The sequence below is a fragment of the Phalaenopsis equestris genome, unplaced genomic scaffold, assembly GCF_001263595.1.
Source record: "Phalaenopsis equestris unplaced genomic scaffold, ASM126359v1 Scaffold000840, whole genome shotgun sequence".
Classification (NCBI taxonomy): Eukaryota; Viridiplantae; Streptophyta; class Magnoliopsida; order Asparagales; family Orchidaceae; genus Phalaenopsis; species Phalaenopsis equestris.
In genome coordinates, this window is record NW_018165280.1 from 5,890,328 (window position 1) to 5,910,400 (window position 20,073).

Sequence of the window (20,073 nt, forward strand, 5' to 3'; positions counted from 1 at the left end):
TGTCTTCTTTTGACCTGTATGTGAGATTCACCCTCCAACTCAATTGAATGTAATGACATAAAGTCAAATGGTTGTGGTTTGATGAGAAGTTGAATTGGAGCAACGTATTTATATAAAAATATTGCTCATTCCCCTCTCATTTTACCAAATTGATTGCAACAATTTATTCGAAATACAAAAAATTTCACACAAACCTCTTTATATTGCTCATGTGGCGTTACAAAAAAAATAAGATATACAAGAGGAAGGAAATTTAGTTTCAGAGCATTTGGTTTCACAGCTAGTCTAATCCTAGTCCTATCCAGGGGTTTCCTAACACACACCTATGGGTGTAAACGAGCTGAACATGAGCGAACTGAGCTCATGTTCGTGTTTGGCTTGTTTGAAATTATATATGTTTGAAATAGACTCGTGTTCGAAATTGTTTGTGAAATAGTTGTCCGTATTCGGTTCGATTTGTTTGAAATTAATTTGAATTAGTTGAATTGTTTGTGTTTGATTTGAATTGAGTTGAAAAAAATAAAATGATGATGAATTTAATTATTTATTATAAAATTATTAAATAAAAGAGATAACAATTATAAAAAGAAAATTATTCTTCTACTCTATTATTACAAATTATAATAACAAGTGCAATACAAATTTGAAGCTCCAAATTCACGTTTTTTATCATTATAAATCATTATTATAAAACAAATAACAAATAAATAAAAAATTTATAATTACATTACAAAATAAAAAAAATACATTCAACATTTTATTTATATCTTCAAGTTCCAAGTCCCAAGTTCTAACTCCCAATCTTCATTTCTCCAAATTTCTTTTTTTCATGGCTTTAATATATCTACAAATTAAAAAAGCGACGAAAGAAAAAACGAATGTGGCCATGAAAAAAACATAATGGGGCATTTACATACATAGCACCAAATTTCTATGAATTTAGCTATCTCACACCGTAACTTTCTTATTTACAAGCACCATATGAAAAGTAACACTCACTATCAACTTTTAATATTCACATCCATCCTTTCATTCATAGGTAAAGTGCTATGTGTGTAAAATGAAACTTTAGGTGTGAGATAGGTAAATCCATAACATTTGTAAGTTGCATATGTAATTTTCCCAAAAATAAAATGTTAAGGCTGATTTGGCTCAACTTAAATTAATCCTTACACACACACGCACACACATATCTGTGGATTAAAGACATCATACTTTACGGATAATCATATCATGTAACAATGCTTCAAACATAAAATAATTAACTAGATCAATTCAACAACAAATGGCAACTGAAGTTCATGGCACAACACAATAATATCCCAGGAAACACATATAAGCCAAATCATATCACTTGCCATAAGAGGTAATAATGAATGGGGCCAATTGAGCTTCTCAAAAGCATAACATAAAGTTATTTTATTATACCTCAATTGGTTAATTTGGCTCAACAACATAAGAAACGAGTGTTATGCATGTAATTCTTAACTGAAAACTCTCGCAGAAGTTAGAGTTGTGGAAAAAAAATCTTAAGCAAAATCAGAACAGGAATGACAAAAGAGGTATTAATGCGGGGCTCGAGCGGGAGGACCAACTAGTTCTCCCTCAGGGGAGGGGGGTTGTTGTCCCCTCCTCCCCCTTCTCTCCTTTCTTTTTTCTCACCTTCCTTTTCTTTCCTTTTTCTCTCTTCTTTCTTACCATCCTAGACCCTGCCTAATTCTCATACCTTTTATAAAACTAAAATCTGATTTTTATTCTCTTTCTAATTTTAAATCAAAACTGAAATTTGATTTTATTTTCATATTTTAAAAGCCTCAAAATCTGATTTTATTCTTTTTATTTTATTTTTTTCTAGTTGGGTCAAGTCTCTTTATAAATAGGATTTGAGACGCCTAGAGTTAGGGTCTTGATTCTGAAATCTGAATTCAGTTTTATCTGAGTGTTTTCCTCTTGAGTGTTGTATCTGACAACGAGGAAGGTGCTCTGATCGTAACACCTTTTGTGGTGGTGACTATTTTCTTTGTTCTGACCACTAGACATTGTCCCAATGTCCCCCGACATCGCAGCCCAGCCACCCTCTAGCACTGTCGGCCACCTCCTTGCCTCGATTCCCCTGCCGCTCCTCCCAGATTGCTGCCAAGCTCAACTGCAACTTCCTTGCAAGATTTTCACAGTCCATTGCTGTGCCTCTAGGCTGTCGATCAACTTTCTTGCAGCCTCCCTGCAGGCAGTCACAACCCTACTGCTCTCCCAAACCATCGTCGATTCCTCTGCAGCTTCACTGCAAGCAGTTCGCTGCCCACTTGTTGTCCTTCTAGACGCCTCCACTACAACCACCTGCATTCACAGCTCCCTGCTGCCTTTCTAGCACCATCTTCGGGAGCGGATGCCTCACTCTTAGCAGGCCGCAGCCTCCATTAGGCCTTCCCAGCGCCTCCAGCTGCTACCTCATTCCTTCCTACAACTTATGTCCTAGCCTTCGCTGCTTAGCTTCCTACAGCTCATGGCCTAGCCTTCGCTTCTCAGCTTCAACAACTATCCTTGCCACCTCCAGATTCCACCCTTTGACGATGTTTTCGCTTCTTCTAGCTGCGCTTTGATGCCTCGACGGGCACTGAGTTACTGCTCGCGTTCGCCCGGCATGCTCCGGCCTTCACCGCAGCTGCCACTCCAACACTTTCTCCGGAATTACTCCTTGTTGAGCTTGTTGTGTCTTTATTTGTTGAATATTTGTTTGTAATTTTTGTTTTATATTTTGATTTGCGTGGTGTCTTCCTTTTCTTTTGAGTCATCGTTGTAACCGTCCTTTTTTCTTGCGTCGTGGTTTTGGTTAGCTCTGGTATTAGGTACAAACAGAGATAAAAAAATAACTAGAAAATAAAAATGAAAAATGAAAATGAGCTTAGAACTTACCTGACGAAAAAATATTATCTTCTAAATACTATAAAAATTTTGCAACAAACATTTACAAGTATGATTGAATTTTAATGATATTAGAAATAACATTCATAAAAAACAAGAAATAAAATTATTCAAATTTAACCATTTTAGTAGTCCTAAAACATTAAGAACAAACAATCCTTCATCTAGAATTTACAAAGCTACAAAAAACATATATCCGTCAGCCAAACAAACCTGCTCACCAAACTTCTTAGTATGTTTGTTGATCCCGATATTTTTATATGTAAGGATTTATGAAGTTGTCACTATTGGGTGCCAAAAACTTGATCCCAAACAGTAAGGTTTCAATTATATTTTTAAATAGTAAGGATTCTACGCAAGTATACGTATCATTATCAAGTAATTTAGGATACTGATTAAGTCTCGAATATCGATTCCACGGAGATCGAGGTTAATCACGGCGGCTTTCCAGAGAAGTTGTAGTCTAGAATAACACGCTCTAGCTTGGAAGGTAGATAAAGTTTTGGTTTTGATTTTATCCTACAATTACCACTACAACACTACTTCTACTCCTAAATTAAAATACTTAGTGAAAATCAGAAAGTGGGTTTAATATATTAAAAGTACCATCATGCAATGAAATTAGTGATTTGTGTAAAAGTAAAACAAATAGTGAGAGATTATGACAAATAAGAGCAATTATATTATTTACCCTTACTAGAGATGATATAAAGAACATTGGTTAATCTAAAGTTTGAATAAATCTGAAGACGGACTAGGCAAAGAAGATACTAGCTCTCACTCTAGAGTTCCCTCTTATCCCTCCACGTGGAGGCTAACATCTCGCATCAAAAGCTAAAACAATAAACCAAATTAGGGGGCTTTAGTCTGTCACTCTAAAGTCCTCTATTTCTACACCCATTAAAGATTATTTCCCTATTTATTTTCACTCAACCATATGAACTACATTCTCATCCATACAATCTCATGTGATTCTACCATAGTTGATTGAGACAATACAATCACGGATCTTACATGTTCTCACAATAAATTTTAACACGCAAGTCGATTAAGTTTACATGTAAATGAAGAACAAAGTAAAATCATTACAATATATTCTCACTACTCCATTCTAATACAACACATGCATACTAATTCGTTATAAGAGAGAAGAGTAAAGAAAACTACTCACTACACATGAAAAAATAACAAGAATTTTTTGTTGAACAAGACTTTGAAACCATACAAACAAAGTACTAAATTTAAATCAAAATATAATGAAAATACTTATCTCTGATGTAAATCAAACTCTCCTTGTATAGCAAAATCAATCTCCTTACAATCCTCTTCAAGAACAAAGTGAAAAGAAAAGAAGAAATTCTCACACTCTCTTTTTCTGTCACCTTGTATCCCCCCTTGGGGCTCACGCCCAAGCCATCTTCTTCTTCTCCAAGTCTTCTTCTCCTCTTCCAATTGATTCAAGAGTTTTAGAGTCATTTTAAAAACATTTCCAAGCCATATTTATAATTTCCCAAGATATGCTTAAGTGTATCTTCAAAAGTGTCCATATTTAATTAATCTTCCACAAGTTGTCTCAAGTGACTGTTCATAGTCTTCAAAAACGTCCATATAACCACCCCAAATCCTTCTAGAAAGCTTCTTTTATTATTTCCAACAAATTACCCAAGAGACACACGAAGCACTGCTTAAAAAATCGTCCAAATCCGATGTATATTCTAGAAGATATGTTTAAGCGTCGATATTGGACGCTTAAGCGGCCTCCTCTCTATCTGGTGGCGCCTAAGCGCCATTTTGGGCGCTTAAGCGCCGTGCACAGACAATTAAGTGTCCTATTTCGGCCCCCATGGCTCCGGTGTGCCCCGATTCTACCCGATTTGCTTCAGTTTGCTTCGTTTTGCTCCGTTTTGGTCTATTTTTGTTTCTTTTACTCCAATCACTCCAAAATTTTCAGTTTGATGTATCTACAACCAAAAACACAAGAAAACATACATTTAAAGTGCAATATCATTATAAAATATAACATAAAAAATAGTATATTTTTAGGCACATCACTTGCCATATTTTTAGGCACATCATCACTTGCCATTGCATCAAGCTAATTAATAAGAATAATATAAAGACGGAAAAGTGATTCCAGAACAATAAAGAATTGATATTAGAAAAAAAGTGTAAAAAAAAGAACAAATCTAAGTTGTTAGATAATTTTTTTAGCATTAAAGTCATAGAAGACCTCAATAAGAACAATATCAAGTTAGGGTTTATTTAAAAAAAAAAAGAATAGCACGTCTCAACAAACAATTGTAGAGTACGTGATGAATTAGGGCAGACAACGACATCGAAACTCAACTCTAACCTAACAATCTCAAATTAGAAAAGAAAATCAGCAATAATTACAATGCTCAAAAGAATATAAGTAGAAATCAAGTAACAAATCGAAGAAACAAGAATCAAGTGTTTGTAATCCTTGAAAGAACCAAACAAAACTGATCACAAGAGTAAGCTGGGCAGAGATGGTTACCTTAACCAATTTGGATAGATGCGTCTAATCTCCAAAAGTCTCCCAATTCACAAAGAGAGGAGAAATATCATTTTTAAGGCCATTAGCAACTGGTCCAAAGTGGTGTTAAATCAGACCGATTGTTAATGTGATTAAGGGTCTTTTTGGGGCAGCTGTAGATTTATATAATCTGTTGATAAACAGATTATCCTGAGAAACTGATAATCTGTTGATTATGAGGATAAGTTGTTGTTTGGGGCAACTTATGCAGAGCATCTTATTGGCAGCTGTTGTTGGATAAATGACCATTTTGCCCCTATTTAGTGAAGCTGTTTGCACAAAACTGTATGAGCACATAAATTGATAAAATAGAAGCCGCAAATCATTATAGATCAGTTTAAAAAGTTAACATAGAGTGCTCACACTCTCGTGAGTATCAGAAGAAATAACATAAAAATAAATACAATTACAACTACAATGAGAAATATTAGAATATTCAATTTAAAACTCTGACTACGTCTGTCCTCAGCTGCATTGTCACTCTTGGAAATCATCATACCCCGATCACTGTTGGCAGTGCAATATGTTGGACTGTCGGCCTAACGAAACAAACCGCAATGAGCTGAAACGCCCCTGCGACAATCGTAGAACTGTCTCCCACTGCTGTGAGGTTGGCGTGACATAACAGAGCCGGTAGTTCGCAGTAACACAATACAACTTAGTTGGTCCCCGAAATACTGGAACTCATCTTGCGATGACTGCCAAAAAAAAAAAGAAACAAATTGTCAGAGTCATAAATTAAATTTTATGGAACACTATATAACAAAAGAAATGAGGATATTGATTGCACCCAAAAGAAATGGGGATATCGGTTGTCTTCATTAGGAATACACATGCAACACTATATAACAACGAACTGGCCTTCCAAAGGAACTCAAAAGCTCATATTTGTCACCATTCATCACAGACTTCAGACACCCACAAGCAAAAAAAAGGACCAAAACTAACAAATAAAAACAAATTTCAGAAACGTCATTATGATATAAAGTCTAAATTCACAATAAAATGAAATGCATACGAAAATAAACCTATAATCTAATAAATAAACAAGACTTGGTAGATCAGCTGTCACAGATAACATCTGCGATATACTCCCTCAAAACAGTCATCTCGGCCACACCTTCATTGTCATGAATTTCAAATTCATTAGAGTCTATCTCATCCTCAGGTAATGAAGACCCAACCACAAATTCTGAAGGTTCTTCAGAGACATTCAGTTCATCATTGTCAATCATATTGAAGTCCGTATCTGATTGAGAGGGATGTCGCCGGATGAAGTTATGAAGTGTCATTATGGCCATCACAATTTGCACCTGTTTTGGAAATAAATACGACGACATATCACGTAGGATGACCTATTTCTTCTTCCAAACTACAAATGATCTTTCAATTATCCTGTGTAAAGAGAAGTGACGTTTATTAAACATTTCTTTTCTGCCACGGATGATGTCATAAAATCAGGAATATGGTATCTGGTGTCCGGATAGGGCTTTAGGTAGCTCCTTTGCATAGGATATCCAACATCAACCGAATGATATTTTTCTGTTATGAAAGACATTGTTATTGACAAATAATACATGTAACTAATACGTTTACAAAGCAAAACAAACCTAAAGACGGGTGAGGGAAACACTGTGATCTATTCCTAGTTGCATAAGAGAAAATGCGACTGTCATGTGCACTCATTTCTCAGCCTGTCATTACAAAAATAAAACGCATGTTGAAGTCACATACTGTCATGACATTTTGAGTAGTTGAACCACTCCGACCAATGTACATCACCTTGTCGTGGCTGGGTAGTCGGGCATCAACGTAAGTACCGTCGATTGCACCTATGCAGTTCTGTTTTACATTATTAGAAACTAATTATATTCTGAAAGTACGTAACGAACCAATTGTTACCTTGAAATAAGACATAAACGGGGATCGTTGACAATTTATTCTGGAGTATTAGCAAATGATGAATCCTCTGACTTAATGATTTGAACTGCTAAGCTAACAAGTGTATGTACGTCTTTAGAGAAGTACCGACTAATTGTTTCTGAGGAATGCTGGAATCTCAAGTTTTTTTACTTAATTTGCATGAAATCACATATCAACAATTATTTTAGGAAGAGTATTTCAAAGCTCAAACACATTCTATGATGGTGCTGTCAGGGAGTGCTGTAGGTGGTAGAGCTGTACAAGCATCAATGAGTCGATTGCATGAGTTTTTTACAAAAATGTCATTTTCTTTCTTCATTCTACCAAGTCTGGGTCTCTTTGACAGTGAACTGGACTCTCCCATCTCTTTCTAATACTATGCCCTTCTTCATCAACTGTCACTTGGTCAAGTGGTAGGTCATCTGGTATGTTTGCAAACCCAATCTCACTAGGGTTGAATGCACGCTTTCCCGTCGCGACAACCCTCTTAAACATTATGTCACGTTTATCTTCAAAGTCTGGCTTAATTCCACACTGCTTATATTTTTTTGCTGTCGGCATTGTATTGAAGAAGGGGTTTAGAAAGATTATTTGTTAAATAAAAACATTAAGAGAATAAACAAATTGAGAGTGTAATGATTACCTATAATTTCTCAACCCACCATTCATCTGGAGCATCGATTGTCCACTTAATGGGATCTCAACCTATCCCGGTAGATTCACATTTCAGCTTCTTTCAAATTTTTCATTCCTTCTTCAATTGATCTCATTTGTTTTTGAATTTGTGTCCATCGTAATCTCTTTCCGTCAATTCATTGAATCTCTTTGCAATATTTTACCAACATTCCTTGTTAAAATACGTGGTTGGCTTATTTTCGAGTTCTATTTCTTTAATACAAATATTGCGAAAAATATTTATAACTTTCTTATCCCACATAGCTGACGGATCCGCTTCATTCATCTTAGATATGTTGAAACCATAAGAAACTTAAAGTATAAGTACAAGGAATAATTCTAAGTAAAAAAAAAAATAAAAAAAAATAAAAAAAAAACTAAGATGCAATATGCTCAGCATATGAGCTAAATGACCTAACTCCAACAATCCAATATGGTCATTAAATTCGGAAAGAAGGTTGCCAACAAAATGACCGACATGCTCTCTCATTTACCTGTAATGCTTTCTTGTGTCTTCCACTATTATGCAGGTGGAATCTTATGTGCAAAAAAATTTGCATAAGCAATGCTAGAAGAATCCCTTCTTTAAATAGATATTGTGGGATTGGAGAGACCAAATCCTTAAGAGTATGCTCTAGTATCTTGCAAATAAATGATCATTAACAAAAAAGCACAAACTTTTTCAAGCGGGTATGGCATACTTTGAATTACCATGTCAGGTGTTGAACAAAAATATGATGCACCTACCAAGAAGATATAAGAAGCATCCCAATAGCAGGGATAACAACCTATCATACCTTTAATTATGCTTCAACAGGGTTATGTATTCCTCCACAGTGATGACACCAATTTCACTTGATTTGAATCTCACTTTCAGGATATCAACTAAAGAAGCAATAATAGAATTAAAGCCTTTAATACACTGATAATAAACAGTGTCCATTTCATGAAAATTTTGAATAATAAGAAGTGGCTGATGTCACTTTGTAATAACCTTGAAAAACATATGTTCATCAACATCCAATAAATTGAACCACAAGAATTCAAAAGTAAAATAGAATGGGGGAAAGCATTTCTTAAAGTTAATATGTAACTTATCTCCCCGATGTGTCTCGAGAACAAGGTATAGATGATTGAGATGCTTCAACTTTACAAATATTAAATAGCATAATCCTCATAAAGACCATTACAGAGATCAAATAGCATCACTATCTATTCATTCCAGGCATTAGGTATCATAAAATCTAGTGATGCTTATGATATTGCAATGGGTATTTATAGAACCATTAAGTGGCCAGTTGCAATGGGTATTAGGGCTTTGCTAAATAACATGAATTATTGGACAGCTACAATCTTCAGTTCCTTCTGTTTAAGAAATGCTTTTTCTTCTTGTGCTACCCCTCATTAGCATGACGTACAAAACTCACTTAAGTATAATGGCTTTCACTGTATAAAGCATTTGTTCTTTCAAGGGTAAACGAAATGTTGATTACAAAACTCGTGATAGTTTTGTAATTCTATTTTCCTGTTCGAACAAATCAAGCTGATCAAAACTCGATTGAAGTGAAGCATAGAAGTTTTATTAGACAGATAAGAAATCTTCATCACTCGCCATCAGCCTATCAAACAAAATGAATTCTTCTCATGCCATTAATCATTTCTTATCTTTAATTTCTCATCATGATATTCAGCTGGGCCGAAAAAAATCTCATGAAAATTACATTTTGCAACCCCCAAGGCTTCTCAAGTAATTCATGAAACATGATGTATAGAATCGTTAAAAGCTAAATAGAAATAAAAAGTCAGAAGTGGCACACACTTAAGTTAATTCATTTCTTTCTCAAAAAGTAGATTGAGGCTCTAAAAATAGCAACTAATATCAGCCCTAGAACATCAACTCCACTGTAAACTCCAGCTGAGTTTGTAGAGGCTGTTAAAAGCCCTCAACCATCGAACTAGTGAAATCACACACTTCTAAGTACTTGAAGCACTCACTAGTTTCTCCTACTTAAAACACCAACACCTTGGTTTAATGCCCAAGCAAAGCACAAAGCGCACTATTAGATTATCATGCAGTGATCAATTAGGGAACAAAAATATTCACTGCACAGTTCTTTTTTTATTGCAGCTCAGGTGATAGGAACTCCACACTATGAATTGGAAAGAAACAATTCTAACGTTGCTATTTTATGTAAATGCTCCCTCAACTAAGCCAAAAATAATGCAAACAGAATTTTTTGCTCTACTTGAAGAGTGTTTGCACATGAATTAGAACATACCTCATATGGAAGCACATTCATGTATAGTATATCACTTTATATCTATGTATTTATAGTATACTTCTATAACATGACAAATCAACATGACATTCATATTCTTTCCCCCAAATTGTTGGGATAAGCATAGTGATGGTGATGATAATCAACATTTCTGTTTTAAGTGTACAATATAAAAATTATAAAAACTTGAAATATCTTAGCCACAACTATTATAGAATTACCCTAGTGATATTCTTGTTGGTCTATGCATTCAGCCATTCGACATTTTTGTTGGCAGTAACTGCTATTCATATAGCTATAGCAATTGTCATGCAAGCATCAAGTTCGTAGCCAGTACGTCATAGTAGAGATCAAATTACAATACAAGTAGATCTCAACAAGAGAAGCAAGTCGAACTATACTAGCACACAACATTACAACACAAATAGATCTTATAGAGCAAGTCCAACTCTACCCAGTGCATTCCGAAATAATCCACCAAAATCATCAGCAAGAAAACCCTAGTTCTATCATCAGCCAAAAATTGCCAAAATTTGGGAAAGAAAAAACAATTCTCAAAATAATCGAGCAGAGCAACATATCGGGTCTCACCGGAGAGTCGATCTTTGCGAGGGTGAAGATTGGAGAGGGAGAGGGCGAGGGAGAACATAGAAGGGCACTGGAGGAAACTTTCCCTAAACGTGAGTCCCGGACGCAGGACGCGGGAGCTATCCCGTGTTTTTGACCTATTAAAAATTTATTACCTACGTATCAGGGCGGCACCAAAATGCCGAGCGAACGCAAGTTTCAAACACAGCGGCAACGTTTTCAAACTGCTATCGCACCCCAATAAGCTGTCCCAAACGGGCTCTAAAACAACGACAAAAGTCCATAACTGAAATAGAAAGAGTAGCTATAATCTAAAGGGTTGCATAATGTGATTATGTCATCCATCGTTAGATTCCTGGAGGAAAGAATAATAGAACATTCAATAGAGTAAAGGCTTTGCGAATCACCCACACATGAATTATGGGCTTCTCAATAGAGGATCCAATATTCATAAGCAATTGAAAGCGCAAAATAAATTTTCATACAAAGATTTCTATTGTATGAAATGTTAAATAAGTATAGATATGATAACACAAATTTTAACATAATGAGATAAAAAATTATGCAATAATTTCATCAAATGAGATTAAACAATAAAGTTCACCATGAAAAAAAAAAATCAACCAAATATGAATTATCATAATATTAAGTCTCAGATTTAAGATTAAATGCTAATTTCAGCTACAATCTAAAGAGTTGCATAATGTGTTTATGTCATCCATCATTAGATTTGTTAATACTAATCTAAAGTGTTGCGTAATGAAATTATCATATCCACTTTAGAATTTTTGACATTCATCTAATGAGGGCTAAAGGATTGCTTAACTTTATTATGTCATACCAACTTTAAATGTATCAAATTCATATAAAGTGTTACACATGTAATTAGGCTATACCAACTTAAGCGTAGATGATCATATTATATATCATCACAAACTCTTTAATAATTATAAGCTTCCATATGATTGCATAAGATTGTGCCACACCAGTTATAGAAGAGCTACAAAACTGGACTACATAAATAAAATGTGAAAGTATACACAAAATACAACATAATATCAGAGCAATAACAAGTTTGTAGCACAAATAACAAAACTACATAAATAAAAAAAATAGTGCTCAGAGTTTAGACTTGCAATAATTATATAAATTCATAACTATCTAATGTCTTGTGTAGAATAAAGTTGTTTTCATTTGTCTAGCTGTTGAATATTAATTTTTTCCTTTTCAAGTATCTCTTGTTGAAATTAATTAATGAAAATCAATATTGATATTTATTGTAAGAAGAAAGAGAAGGAATTAGAAAGAAATTATATTTAATGAAATGATTATCTAAGGTGTCTTTGCATTTTTTGAGTGGATTGAATTCAACTTGATGCACAAACTAATGCATTAACTGTTTTAGTGGATAAACTGCTTCTATAATCATTAACACTCTGCCCTCATCACTAAAAGTGGATTATGAGGCAACCGTGATTATATATATTTATAAAATATCTTAAGTCATAACTGAAAGTCGTGGATACGTTAGTGTTTTCATCTTTCACCAGACAAACACATTAAAATTTTTACCCATGCACATAAATAATCTTTCATCAAGATATACTTGTAAATCAGGCTTCCTGGTTCCACAGATCCAAAAGCTATACCAAAATCTTGAAATTCAACATACTCAAAATGATATAAGGAAACCATAGAATCAACTATAAATGAAGTTTCCTCATGTGAAATATTACTTGTAGGACACGGAGATGTGCAATCGACAACATAATCTACATATATTTCTCACAAGGTCTGTTGAACTGATTTAAGATGTTGATCAACTTCATATGTGAAAATATTTTCAGGAATAAATAACTAATAAATTTGAGTTTCAATCTAGGGTCTAAAATTGCTGCAATAGACATTAGAAGATTGCATTCCTCATAATATTTTTTAAATTTAATTTGCATACTTAAAGTCATATTTCTCATATAACCATCTTCTAACATTGACTCCTCTATCAGAATCTTTTTTAAATGCATAACTGGTAAAAATATATTTGAAGTAGAATAGAGTATACTAGATGTTATCTTTATAACAGTTTTGGAAACTGAAAGAAATTTTTTGATTTTCTCATATTTCAACCAATTCAAATTAACTGACAATAATTTGTAATTACTACCTCGAATTGCATATTGATGAAAAACATTATAAAAAATAAATGCAGACTTCATGTTAAAAGTTGAGTTACATTTAGTAGAAATATTAATAGAGAAAGGCCTTGTGGTTGGAACTCCTAATTGTTTTGTCACTTCGACAAACTTATGTAATCTCAAAGGGGATTTTTTCAAATATTTCACTAATTTTCATGAAACTTTTTTAGCTCAGCTTTGATCATTATATTGAGGATATGAGCGCAACATCTCACATGAAAAAAAAACCCACTATAGTGTTGTTTTTTCGTGATTGAAAATTTGTTTTTAAGGAACTAACTGCATCATCATACTACTTGCATCGTTTAAAGTAATTGTAGAGATTGTTCTGGAGCTTCCACTCCAACAAACATTCACATATAACATCAAATATGTAAGTGTCCGTATGTGGAGGCTCAAACTCAATAAATTTGAGAATTACCTTCTTTAATTTCCATGCTTCATTGGTTTAATGGGCAGTTAAATACATATATTCTATAACCTGATTAGATGTTCAACAATCTACAATTAATAACAATCTGCAGATATCTTGTTGGACAGCTTGGGAATTTTGGATCTACACTTTCAATGTTAGAATGTTTGTATGATAACTGTGAATAAAATGATAGGTGTGTTCCTGTTCATAATATTTCATTGCATTTTACCTGAGATGTCTATAGATTTATCACCCTCTTCATTAAATTCATTTTTACATATTGATGCTTCTTTTGTAAATCACTTTTATAAGTTAAATGGTGCTGCTAAAAAATATATTGGTGTGTCTAGTGAACAATGTTAAACTATAATTTCACATTAGTAATAAGAATTCAAATTTGGTAATTATGTCTTAGTTTGTGCATGACAAGAATTCTCTACCAAGCATTTACAAGAAGTCCTAAGCGGGAACTGTTGGTCTTTATACTCATTGAAAATTTAGATCGAAATATTGTTGGACTTATTACATGGCCCGAATGAAACTCCTTATTTTTAATTTTGAAGTTTTGTATAATATCAAGGTACCTGTAAACCTCTTTAACTTCACATTGACATCTCATTTGGTGCAATTTCTACTCTCCTAGCACCACTGACATCAACATTATCCTCTATTTCATTGTAAGGTCATTACTGATGAGATTGTGGTCGGTCCTTACTAGAGCTGCCTGAATTGATTGTGTGACCAACATTTTTGTAGATGGCTTTAGAATCATGCATAAGCTTAAGTGTTAGCTCTTAATCTTAGAACGATATCAAATATGTGCTTTATGAGATTATATTGTGGCCAAATATGAACTCGTCTGTACTCCCAGTTTCAGTACCACAAGCATAAAAAAAAAAAAATTAAAAAAAAAATCCTGTACTCCTAGTTTATGTATGTAACTTAGCTCTTATTAGATTTTTTCAAATTGTTTGTTTTTTTAATCTTAGTGCGACATGGGACAATTCCTATAGAAAATTCATCAAAGAATTATAATGTTTTGATATGTATGCAAATATTACGAATTATTTAGATTTATTCTCACATTTGAAGAATGTTGATCCAGGAATAAATCCATTTCTTAAATATAGGACTTGTTCCTATAAATGCGCTACTAGAAAAACACATTACAAGTATTTTTCTTCCAGAAACAAGTCACAATTTTGACATATTCATGTTCCTGACAATGCACTAATTTCATTGCAAAAATAGACCCATGTCACTTTTTGTGTAATCTCCCTCTATGATGATTTCCCTGTATGAGTTGTCCTACAACATGAATAAACATTTTATTTTGGTTCATTTTGGAAGGATTTGTCATGGCCTATCAGACCCATTTTTTGACTTATACATCTATATTTTGCTATACCTGAGAAACCTTGTGTGCCTTTTTGTTAGCAGGTGGCACGGGAAGAAGCGTGGGCTAAAGTTTCGTCCCTTGAACTTGAAATTGCTGCTGCTATTCGTGATCTATCCATTGAAAAGCAAAGGTTTCAGGGAGCTAGAGAAAGACTTATTCTACGGTGAGCATAGAAAATACCTTTCATTTCTAACTGCATTGAAAAAATATTGCATTTTACAGATAAAAATCTACTTCACTAAGAGATTAAACGGTTGTAGCATGAGAAGAAGTTAGATGATGCTTGTTAAAAACGGGCCTGGGGATTGATGCTAGTAGAACCCGTGTTTCTATTGTTGTATAATCAACAGCAACTTGAGGGGCCCTTTCACAACTTATAATAGGTTTTGTATTCATTTAATAGGAACCATTATCACATCCGTGTTAGCTCCACTTACAGGAGAGAAGATACACTTTTCTTCTCTATATTTACCTTTTCGGCAAACATTCAGGTCACCCGTTTGATTTTTCTTTCTATTCATGAATATGATGTCGTTGCATGCCAGAGTTTATTTTATTTTTGGTTTCTTATATTATGAACATATAGTGTCAAAATAGTCTCCTGATTATTTAGATGAGGTCATTTTAGTCCCATACTTTATAAAATATTCATATTAGTCTCGAGACTCTTTTATTATGGGCTGAAATAGTTGCTAGAGAAGACTATTTTAGCTTCCATTAAAAGAGTTTGAGGATTAAATGGACGGTCTTAGGCTTTGGGATGAAAATGGGCCTCTACAAACAATGAGGGTCTATTTTAACACTTTTCTTCATTATGAACTAATATGTTTCATTGTATGTCCTTAATAACAAGACCTGAGCACAGGTGCAAGGCCCTCTTGGCTTGATTGACTCTTAATAGTTAGTAGGCAGGCTTTATCAAAATGAGTCTAAACCTGAAGTTCGCTTAAGCATATCAGTGTTTGGTTCAATTGTACACCGCAACATGGTGGTTGAGGGTGTAATATTTCACCGTAAAGTCGTGGATTCGAATATGCATATTATCCTTTGGTCTCACCTTTCTTGGCCGCCTTAATCATGTAAAAAATTTTTTTAACATTTTCGAAAATTCGTTTGTTCACATGAAAGCTTGGAGACCAAAGGATTTCCTTTTTCCTTGGCTCTATTTAATTTCTGTGTTAACGAATTGGCATAGGGAGACATGTTTCTTATACCACCGTTTCAAATGCATCCAGGGAAACCCAACTAAGGGCTTTCTACTCAACGACTGAAGAGATTTCTGCACTATTTTCAAAGCAGCAGGAGCAGCTGAAGGCAATGCAGAAGACCTTGGAAGATGAAGAGAACTATGAAAACTCCTTATTTGCTGCTGATTCAAACATGCCTGTTAATCTAAATTTCAATATTGCCCAAACCAGACAAAATCCAAAAGAATCTTCAAGCGCATCCACCCCAAAGAATTCTCTTCTGAAAATTGATGGTAAGTATGACTATGATGATGATGACGACGACGACGACGATATCTGCACCACTCAGAAGAATGAATGTCGAAATGATAGTCAAGATGGTAACACTCAAGACCTAGAAGGCGGAACAGCTGATAGGTTACCTCGAGCTTTTGGCTCAGACATCGATGGTGTTGGAACTGAAGTTGTTCCTGATTTAAACTTGATTGATACAGAACGAGTTCTCGGAACCGAAAGCCAAATCGATGAAAGAGGTGCTGCTGTTGCTCTCCTCAAATGCCGCAAGCTTGCCAGTGATACAATGCAGATTGACGACAAAGTCAGAGCCGACGATAACGACGAACCTCTGGCCGGCCATTGTGATCTCAAAACCAGCCCAACATCCCAGCAAAGAAAGGAGGATAATGAAGCTAGCACAATCAGAACTGCTGACCTCTTGGCTTCAGAAGCTGCAGGGAGTTGGGCGATTGACACTGCTCCATCAGTTTATGGGGAAAATGAATCTCCAGAAGATCATGCTGTAGGTGCTGAGGCTGAAGCCCATGCAGCTACTGCTTGTCTAATGCTTGGCTCTGATGGCCAGGCGACGGGGAGTCAGAGCAATTCGACGCGCAGCATCACCAAACTTGTTACTAAAGAGCACCGAGCGCTTTCTGCCATGATTAACATCGTCGAACCTGATTTCAGGCATAAATTTCCCGGCTGTGTTGGTGCGACGCAGAGCGAGTCGCCCTCGGATGCAGAAACAGAGGAAGACAGTAATCATATTAAAGGCAGTGATAAAAATGATGATGATGATGATGATGATGGTGATTGTAGTGCAGATGATGCAACAAATGGAGCTGATGTGATGATAGAAGATTCTGTTGGCTGATTGAAACTGCTTTTTTTTTATGATTTCTGCTTACATGATGTAAAAATGTGTTTGCTTTTTTGCAATTAGTGTGCAGGGAAGATGATAACTTTCAGTTGGGCAAAGGTAAAGAATGGTTGGGAATGTCTACTTGTATTTTTGTCTCTTGTTTATATGCATCATTTAAATTAAATTAAGTGCAATCAAATTTTAATTTGGTCAATTTAGTTTATCAACATATAGCTATTTTTAACAATGAACCTATTTACCTTTTTAACTTGAATAATTGATATTGAGAATATCAAGTGGTAAATTTTGAAATTTATAATTTTGAAACGTGAAACAAATAATACTCAAGTCAATTTTTATTTTATTTGTTGATTTAATATTAAAAGAAAAAAAAAAACAATTTCACTTCTGATTTAATGGATTAAAAAAAACTGAATTAAAGACAAATTATTAAAAAATATTAAATAATAGGAAATCAAAATAATAGTCAACATTCAAACAGATTTTTTGCTAACCAAATTTTACTTAATCAGGTTAATTTGATTTATTTTGGAGCATTTACATACATACCACCCAATTCATATGTATTTACATATCTTACATTTATACCACTCAGATCATTTATATCACAAAAAAAAATCACTATTCTTACTTTATACACTTTATGCATATAATCACATAAGGTATTATATATATACATACACACACGCGTGCACACACACACAGGGAATTAAGTTTCATTGAAATTTTGACAAAAACTTCAAAAAAGCCATATGGAACTCATCAATTTTGGATGAAAATTCATTAAAATTTACAATACTGTTTAAAGTTCAATTAAATAATCATTTATCCTTATATAGCAAAAATGCCAGCATGAAGCACCTAAGAATAGAGCCTCAGGCGATCGAAATTCTGAGCTAAAGAGCGAGATATGGATTGACCAAGCAATCAATCGACTACATAGAGAAATCGACCGATGGACCTCTCCGAATCGATCAAATGCCTCTGATCGATTGATTGTTTCCCTCAGCGTAAGTGATCTCATATATAAGATCAATCGACATGATCAGTCGAAACCAAACATTTGACGATAGATAAACATTATATTTCTTTTGTATTACAATGTACTTTTCACTTGACAAACATCAATTCAGTCATTTGGGTAGTTATTATAGTTGTTCTTCCTCTTTTCTGTAATGGCATTTTTAAACTCGTGTAAGCAGGAGGTCAAGACATAAATCAAAGGGACATTCTCTCTCTCTCTCTCTCTACTCTATTTTTTTTCTTTTCTCCTCTCAGCTCTAACTCTCGGGGCGTGTATACCAAACGACAAGTTAGGATTCAATATCCTAAAGGGTTGTGCAATGAGCATGGAGATGCCGCAGAAAAGAAAGGGAGCACACTACGAAGGCGAATCACAACAGAGACGCAACACCGAAGCGACTAAGTGCAACGAGAGATTCAACATTAAGTCCAGAAGTTGCGAGATCAAATCATGGGCTAATTTGAGGGCCTCCGAGAAGTAATATCTCGAATGAATGATCAACCGAGGCTTTTGGAGGTGGGATCTCGGAGAGCTCTCCCTCAAGGGGTACCGTTTGAGAATCAGCCAACGCCTAATGATTGAATAAGCAATTAACAACCAAATGAAAAGAAGATTACCAACATTTTGATTGCCATGGGTCTAAGTTGATAGTCTGGCATCGGGTAGAACAAGTCGAGGCACCACCAACCCCTGATAGTGCTTTCGCTCAAAAAATCATGGAGGTTGTACCCCCAGTGAAGTTAATGATTCCTCATTTGGATCCTTAAAAAGGGGAGGAACGATCTGATTGATCATGTGGCTTTTTTTGAATCATCAGTCGAAGTGTTGCATATCAACGATGCAATGAAATGTCAGCTTTTCTTAACAACACTTAAGGAATCAGCTCTTTGATGGTTTCTTAGTTTGCTGGTTAGTGTTATTACAACTGTTTTTGAGTTTAAGGAACACTTCGTGGTGCACTTAGCTAATCAGAAAAAGTCGGGGAAGAAGTCTAGGCTCTGCTGCAAAAAAAGCAATGAGAGAATGAAAACATGCAAACTTATATCACTCAATTCCAGAAGGAGATGTTGAAAGTGAAGGACTTGCAATCTTTGATTGTCCATACTACTCTGATGCAAGGAGTTAGAGATGAGTGATTCAAGTATGACTTGAACTTGCTCGATTCAAAGTCTTTTGCTGAGCTGTTAGAGATAACCAACAACCACATTAGTACCGAGGAGGTTGGACCCCTTTAATGCCAGAATAGAATTGTTCGACCAACTATCAAAGAAGAGAAAGGTGCATGACGAAGGTCATATGCCAAAGGATAACCAAATCTTTATCGATCGTTTGCGCTATAACAACAACCAACGCCCCCGCAATAACTGAGGCAATAGGCAACTAGGGTCATGAACGATACTAAAAGCGGATGCATACGTATCAGGAGATGCAAGGCTTAACTCCACTAAATGCTTCTATGGTTGAGTTAGCTGAAGCCATTTAAAATAAGGAATACTTCAAGAAAGCCCCTTTAATGAAAGTCAGAGCTACATTCCATAATCCACATAAATATTGTAATTACCATCGTGATGGGCATGACATAGAATTAGCATCTTAGGAATACTTCAAGAAAGCCCCTCTGATGTGATATGAAAGATCTGGGTGGTATAAATATAAAAATTAGTTGATGTTTAAATGCATAGAAATTGGGTGGTATGTATGTTGATGCGTGAAATTTTTTGCAATAAAATAGTGAATTATCATCTTA

General features: G+C 34.8%; 1 protein-coding gene across 4 annotated transcripts in view; it reads left to right on the forward strand.

Moving 5' to 3' along the window:
• LOC110031596 overlaps nucleotides 1-17,348 on the forward strand; it is a 34,760-nt gene extending 17,412 nt beyond the window's left edge. For 3 of the 4 annotated variants that reach the window (XM_020734859.1, XM_020734861.1, XM_020734862.1), the window contains 2 exons: nucleotides 14,992-15,116; nucleotides 16,189-17,348. In XM_020734859.1, coding sequence (XP_020590518.1) covers nucleotides 14,992-15,116; nucleotides 16,189-17,293 — 1,230 coding nt within the window. In that variant the 3' untranslated portion in view covers nucleotides 17,294-17,348. The remainder of the gene's footprint in view (nucleotides 1-14,991; nucleotides 15,117-16,188) is intronic. The other variant, XM_020734860.1, reaches the window with a different exon arrangement.
• The last annotated feature ends 2,725 nt before the right edge of the window (nucleotides 17,349-20,073 follow it).